At 35.6% G+C, this 7247-nt stretch overlaps 1 protein-coding gene across 1 annotated transcript; it reads left to right on the top strand.

The window, feature by feature from the left end:
• Positions 1–3322: 3322 nt before the first annotated feature.
• Positions 3323–4553, top strand: LOC109863223 (cytochrome P450 4C1-like; the record flags this gene model as incomplete). Its single annotated transcript, XM_020443456.1, has 4 exons — positions 3323–3475; positions 3561–3876; positions 4004–4113; positions 4463–4553. Coding segments are annotated over exons 2-4 (376 nt in total), but the record flags the coding sequence as incomplete, so codon positions are not given.
• Positions 4554–7247: the final 2694 nt, after the last annotated feature.

Here is a 7247-nt window from a genome sequence, read left to right as displayed (position 1 = left end):
AATATCTAAAGAGCGAGTAATGTCCGCTTGTATTCCGCTGCTAAAAGTTATTACAGATACAATAATATTCGCCTCGATCATTACAGAGCCGCCATATTAATCACACGGCCGCATGTAATAATCACACAGCCGGCAGTAGTTCTTTTTCGTAAAGGAAACGATCGCCAAAAATCGTCTTTTGCAACCACTGAAATATTTCAGAAGTTTTTTGTAATTCTGCGCCTATATATTACTACCGCAATATATTACTGCTTATATATTACTGGCAATAATATTTAGGCAGTAGTATAATAGAATTTATTTTTATTAAGTACTTTTTGACTTATGAACGTTGAATATTAGAATATTGCCAGTATTAGCATTATCTATTGGCGTTATCATTTATTTCGAATGTTGCTTTATCCAAAAAAAACTATGTTGAATAAGAAGTTAGATTTTTTGTCAATTCTCTGCATCGTGAATTCACAAAATTCGTTTTGATCNAAATTATCTTCATAGAAAAAGTACCAGCGGTACTCTAATATTCAACCCTCATAAGTTAAAAAGCACTTAATGAAAATAAATTTTATTATAGTGTTTTGGGAAGCTCTTGAGTTAGGCTATACAAATCTCTAATAAAAAATTAAGACTTCTATTTAACAAAATCGATGTGACCTTGATATGACCTTAGAGACACAATCCCAAGTCACAGTAATATAATCAGTAAATAGATCTTTTTAAACTATACTACTTTTGTCTAAAACACTTTTCTGTAAAACTTATATTTTCTGAGATATTTAGGTATTCCAGTACTTTCTTTTTACCCTATGTATTGCAACATAATTTTTGCTCTAATTCGCTGCTGATGAGAAAAAGGCTCGTTTCTCCGCAGTGAGATCACCGGCACTCGAACCCGGAAGCGATTTCGGATCCCCGAGATCGTCGGAATTTCTTTTAAGATATTGAGTGAGCGCCGGACATGCGACATGCGTATCAATTACATCTCGATTGAGGAATCCGGATCGACTAGCTCCGAACCGAACAGAGAGAGGCGGCGTGATGTAGGAAGCAAGTCAGGTTGTGCGGTAAATATTCAGAAAAACGGAGCACTTTCGGAGGTCAATGACCTTAACATATGTTGTCAAGGACACCTTCCTGAACAACAATCTGTAACTTTTAACCGTCGCTCGTTGTTCGTTAAAAAATTATAAACAAAAGAAGTTGCGGCAATGAACTGTTACTTTCCGACACCGTGTACATTTTGTTTGTGTTGTAAGCGTGTAGACAGGGGGAGGCTGCGCCCCTCGCTCCCCCCTGCTCCCCTCTCACGAAAAAATGAAGAATTCAATTAAGTGTTAAGTGAAAAATTCAATTAATGTTCTACCGATGTTCCGAAACGTAGAATATTACTTCGCATATCTCGCCAAATTCTTTCGATGTTTTGCGTGTGACAATTAGTATGAGGATCGACGAAATTTTCTTTGTAATTTACTGTATAGTGAGTGTAACCGTGCATATTGATGTTGTTATATACCTTCATTTTTTCGTGAAAGGGGAGAGAGGAAGGGTGAAGCTCCTCCCCCTGCGGGGGGGGGTGCAGCCCGCCCTGCCTACACGCTTACAACACAAACAAAATGTACACGGTGTCAGAAAATAAGAGTTCATTTATGATATTTTTTTTGTTTATAATTTTTTAACGAACAACGAGCAACGGCTAAAAGTTGCAGATTGTTGTTCAGGAAGGTGTCTTTGACAACATATGTTAAGGTCATTGACCTCCAAAGGTGCTTCGTTTTTCTGAATATTTACCCCGAGATTCGATCGGCCCAGACGAAATTCCGAGAATTTCGTCTCGCAAAGCGCAAATTTAACAGATGATGCGATGTTTTTCGGGGTTTTTATACGCTGACGTCGGAGCCGCGCGAGGTAACCACCTCGCTCGTGTATAAGACTTGCTTGTCTCGGCACGCCGGATCAGTGACCAGCTTAGACAACATACGCCGGATCAGCTGTTTTCAATAACAGTTATATTGCCGCACGCGTCAAGTGTTACGCCGCAAATTGTTTTTCAATAACTCGTCAAATCTTCAAACGATTTTACGATAATTCCGCCGCTATTTAATTCCGAAATGATCCGGTAGCAGTAATCCGACCCGTACGATAGCACCTATTAGTCATAAACCGTTTACAAAAGAACGCAGAAAATAATAGTCTCGTAATATTCGATAGCACTCTCAATTCGTATTTCGACCGTAGTCGAATAAACTCGAACGTCTTCGCGCGATAGCTAATAGCACCTATTCGGTCCGATAGCTCGCGGATATTTTTGACAATGAAACTGAACATGCACGCTAGTTAGCGACGCAAGATTCTCCGAGGCAAAGCGGTTAGATTTAATAGAGAAAAGCGGATTTTTTTCTAGCTCGACGCAACACAATAGAACTCGCGAATTTCGCCGCTCGACTGCAGCTGCTCGCCTTACCGAAACAATTCAAATTTAAACAAGAAAAGAACAAAAGAGACTCTTCTAGTCTTACGCGATACTGACAGTGAGCCAGTGCTTTCGAGACGTTAAACGAAATATATTTAATAATTTTACAAAAGAAATTCAACGGTTTCGAGCCGGTGCTGTCTTTTCGATCGCTTTCGTGAGTCCCTGACTCGTCTTCTCCGCCTTGTTCTTCTCCACAGGACCACCCCCGTCCAATGATTGCGTTCTCTCTTGCTCTATCGCCGCTCCGCACTTGCACTCGGACTTTCACGCACTCTTAATCGCTAATCGCTCGCTACTTTCGCAGAAAAAGCTGACAAAACTAATCGCTCTTGCGATTCAGCCAATTTATAGCCGTAAGACAGCATTGCCTGAGAAGGGCTCAGGGCGGGAGAAGTTTTCTCAGTCTATCATATCGGCTGATTATCTCAAGTATCGAGACCACGTGTCTCGACACGTTGCGATTAACAAGTTTAATTTTCCTAACGGCCATCTTCACGGTCGCGCAAGACCGGCCGTTGTTATTAATTTTCGTGTTTGTCGATCGTTGTTTTGCCGTGTCACCTTGCGTCTTGACTTTAGCAAGGATGCTCCCGATTTCCTTCTAACGGCTTCGTTGATTATTTTCGCCGTTTCCCCTTCATGCCGCGCTTTTCAATGGCCGTGCTCTGATTTTTTGTGTTGCATGCTTCTGCCTTCACCTTCTCTCGTTCTTTGGTGTCTCTTCATGACCCCGCAGATCAGTGGGATTTGTGATGATGTCGGTGAGACGCTCGTATCCGATCATGCAATTTATTTTTGACAGACAAAACAAATCTAGATTTAGAATCTATTTTCTATTAATTATTTTAGCCCTGAGGATTAGTGAGTTTCCGAATGCGATTTCAAGCATTGGAGATAAGCCTTTGTGACAGAGGTGAGCGAGTGCAGTCGCTCTGCTACGTCACAATATATATATATATATATATATATATATATATATTTATTCCGCAACAAACATCCAGTGTAAGACTCTGACCGTTTAAATTTCGCATTATCAGTGTGAAACTTAAGAGCCTAAACTCTTTATTAAATAATATTATATTTACAGAACATCAAGATAAGATCACACGGACTTAAGAGAAAGAAAAATTATCATAATTCAAAACGTGCACAAAAAAGACATTTATAACAGAACAAAATTTGAAGTATATTGAAATATATCTACTTGAACCATTTTACATCACAAAACATGATAATAACAATAACATTATTGTTAGTAACATTATTGTTATTCTTGATTGCTTTCATAATACTGTATGATTACTATGTGCATCATAACCGAAATGGACAACTAATCGATCTTATACCAGGTCTACCAAGTGTTCCAATTTTCGGTTCAGCACTTCTATTCCAATGTTCACAAGGCAAGTATTGTATACTTTTTTTAATACAAACAATTTAAAAATTGAAGAGTTAAAAAGAATAACAAAATAATAAAAAATTATTAAATGTTAAACTTTTACCGGAGTATTATCTTAGTATATTTTTCAGAAGATGTATGGCATGTTCTGCGTTATTTTACCGATAAAATATATCCTGTTACAAAAGTCTGGATAGGTCCTGTAGTTGCTGTAATCATTCGTCATCCAGATGATTTGGAAGTAATAAATTATAAAAGAAATATACCTCTTCGCGCAATCATAATTGACAATCTGGTGACTTAGGAATTAATTGCCACGTTCAGCAGAATACTTATTGAGTTGTCGTCTTGTCTAAACACTCGATGACATTTGATTAATTGATTCTACAAACAAGAGTCAATCGCTACAAAGCGACTTGTTCTGCTGAACGCAGTAAATGTTGCATTTATTCTAAGAGAGACGAATTCCTTAAAATTAAGAATATGTATACATAAGATATAAATTGATTTTTAAAATAATTGTCTATATGTTAAAATAAAATATCAGAAGAACTTGATATTTTCACTGTCGTTTCTCTTCGCAATTTCAGAAAGTCTTAAGCAGTACAAAACATAACGAAAAAAGTAGGATATACGATGTATTACGTCCATGGCTTAATGACGGTCTTCTTCTCAGCAAAGGTAATATAACAAAAGTAATCTAAACATAGTTATCAAACAAAGTAATCTAACATTAGTTTTAGATTACTTTTGTTATAGTATATATACTTAATTTATAATAATTTTACTATACTTGGTTTATAATAATTTTGTAATCAATGCTATTAAATAGTATTGCAATAACGGTTTAATAAGACAAATTAAAAGAAAATTAAAGAGCCTGTGGTTCAAGTTAAAGATGGACAATCGAAAACAACTCAAAACGCAGTGTGTTTCGGACGTTTCAATCAAATTTTATTGGTGATCATTTTCAGCACTGAATACAGAATAAAAAAATATATTAAAAAATATAATAGAATAGAAAAACATACGTTAGACAGAAAGATACATATGAAAAGATACATACAAATACTTTTTTGAATAAACATGTACGCACCTAACTCAACAAGTTATCACAAAGATCGCCTAATGCGCGTCGGCAAGCACGAGCCAAAACAACAGATAACATAGACATATTAAATATCAAAGTATGTTTGTCTATATATCGGAGGTTTATAACGGACAATCAAATAAATAAATAAATATTGTAAAAATAGTCAATAAAAACGATAAATTTGAGTCAAAGAAATAAAGTCAAAATATGAATATGTAAAATATAAAGTCAAAATATAAAATAAAATTCAAAAATATAAAATAAAATAAAAAGTCAATTAATAAAACTACAGGAGATGTAATAAGTAATAAATAAATAAATAAAGAATAAAAAAAAAAAATAAATAAACAGACTACTTATTCTTAACTGTAAGATTGAAAAACCGGGTTGAAATATTACAGTACTCGCCAACACAGTGAGAAATGGAATAAAGCATGACTGTCTTACAAACTATACAGAATGTCCGTGAAATTTTGACACAGCCGAAGTATGGAGATAGAGTGAGTGAAACTGAATCGAAAAGTTATTTGCCATTTTGCGAAATTCGCAATAGTTATTGAGATATGATTTAATAAATGTGGACCAACCCTTACGAAAAAGAACTATTGCCGATTACATATAAATATTACTGGCAATTACACAGAATGCTTGTACTTATTTCGTACCACTGCCGCAATATACTACTGCCTAAATATTATTGCCAGTAATATATAAGCAGTAAATATTGCGGCAGTAATATATAGGCGCAGAATTACAAAAAACTTCTAAAATATTTCAGTGGTTGCAAAAGACGATTTTTGGCGATCGTTTGGTACATATACCAAAGTGTAGTTAGGATATATAGAAACTATGCTTTGGTACACTTTGATACATGTACCAAACAATCGCTAAAAATCGCCTAAAATAGCAACCCTTACGAAAAAGAACTACTGCCGGCTGTGTGATTATTACATGCGGCCGTGTGATTAATATGGCTGCTCTGTAATGATCGAGGCGAATATTATTGTATCTGTAATAACTTTTAGCAGCGGAATACAAGCGGACATTACTCGCTCTTTAGATATTATTGGAAAAACTACTGTGTGTAATAACCACTGAGTGTGCGGATCACACGCAGATAATGCGTATCACACGCTACTAATTATTAGCAGTTTTGCAAAAATATTTTGTTGCATTCTTCCAATACAAAATATTTTTGTACAAATTTTCCAAAGAGAAAAAATGTTTTAAAAGTTGTTAGATTATTTACAATGATGTCTTTCCGCTCATAATATACCATTTTTATCTGTATAATATATATATGAGCGATATCTAGTAATATCTGCGTGTGATCCGCACACTCAGTGGTTATTACACACAGTAGTTTTTCCAATAATATCTAAAGTGCGAGTAATGTCCGCTTGTATTCCGCTGCTAAAAGTTATTACAGATACAATAATATTCGCCTCGATCATTACAGAGCCGCCATATTAATCACACGGCCGCATGTAATAATCACACAGCCGGCAGTAGTTCTTTTTCGTAAGGGAATGAGCTCGTGGAAAGCGATAGTCCTAACTCTGTAAACGTGTATGATTGTCAGTATAAAATTAATGGCATATATCTGGCATACATCTGTATTCGGCAGTTCGTAGCGAAGCGAGCAGCGCTCGAGAGGAGGTGAGAAGTCTCTGCTCTCCGCGATCAGCTGATCGACTCTTATTGAAGAGTGGTGCACCAACTGGTTCATGATTGTGTACGAAACAACCATTCTCGCGCAATTGTTGCACTACACAGAGAATTGTTCGTTACATCGCGTCGATCAGCTGATCTTATACTGACAATCATACACGCCTACAGAGTTAGGACCATCGCTTTCCATGCGCTCATTGGTTCACATTTATTAATTTATATTTCATTAACTATTGCGAATTTCGCAAAATGGCAAATAATTTTTCGATTCAGTTTCACTCATTTTATCTCCATACTTCGGCTGTGTCAAAATTTCACGGACACCCTGTATAATACACGTAATATGTATCTTTTCTTTGTATCTTTCTGTCTAACGGATGTTTTTCTATTCTATTATATTTTTTTATTATATTTTTTATATATGTTCTATATTCACTGAAGATGATCATTAATAAAATTTGATCAAAACATTCAAAATACACTGCGTTGTAGATTGTTGCTATTAAATAATAAACTATTAAACGTAACTAAAGCGATGGTGACATGATTTTACGTCATTTTAAATTCTTTAACCTAAAACGGACAACGTAAGTCTACGTCATTTAAAAATT

The sequence above is a fragment of the Pseudomyrmex gracilis genome, unplaced genomic scaffold, assembly GCF_002006095.1.
Source record: "Pseudomyrmex gracilis isolate BER0280 unplaced genomic scaffold, ASM200609v1 scaffold_3676, whole genome shotgun sequence".
NCBI classification, from domain to species: Eukaryota; Metazoa; Arthropoda; class Insecta; order Hymenoptera; family Formicidae; genus Pseudomyrmex; species Pseudomyrmex gracilis.
Note: the sequence above shows the minus strand (reverse complement) of the source record. Positions and strands in the feature narration are given on the sequence as shown.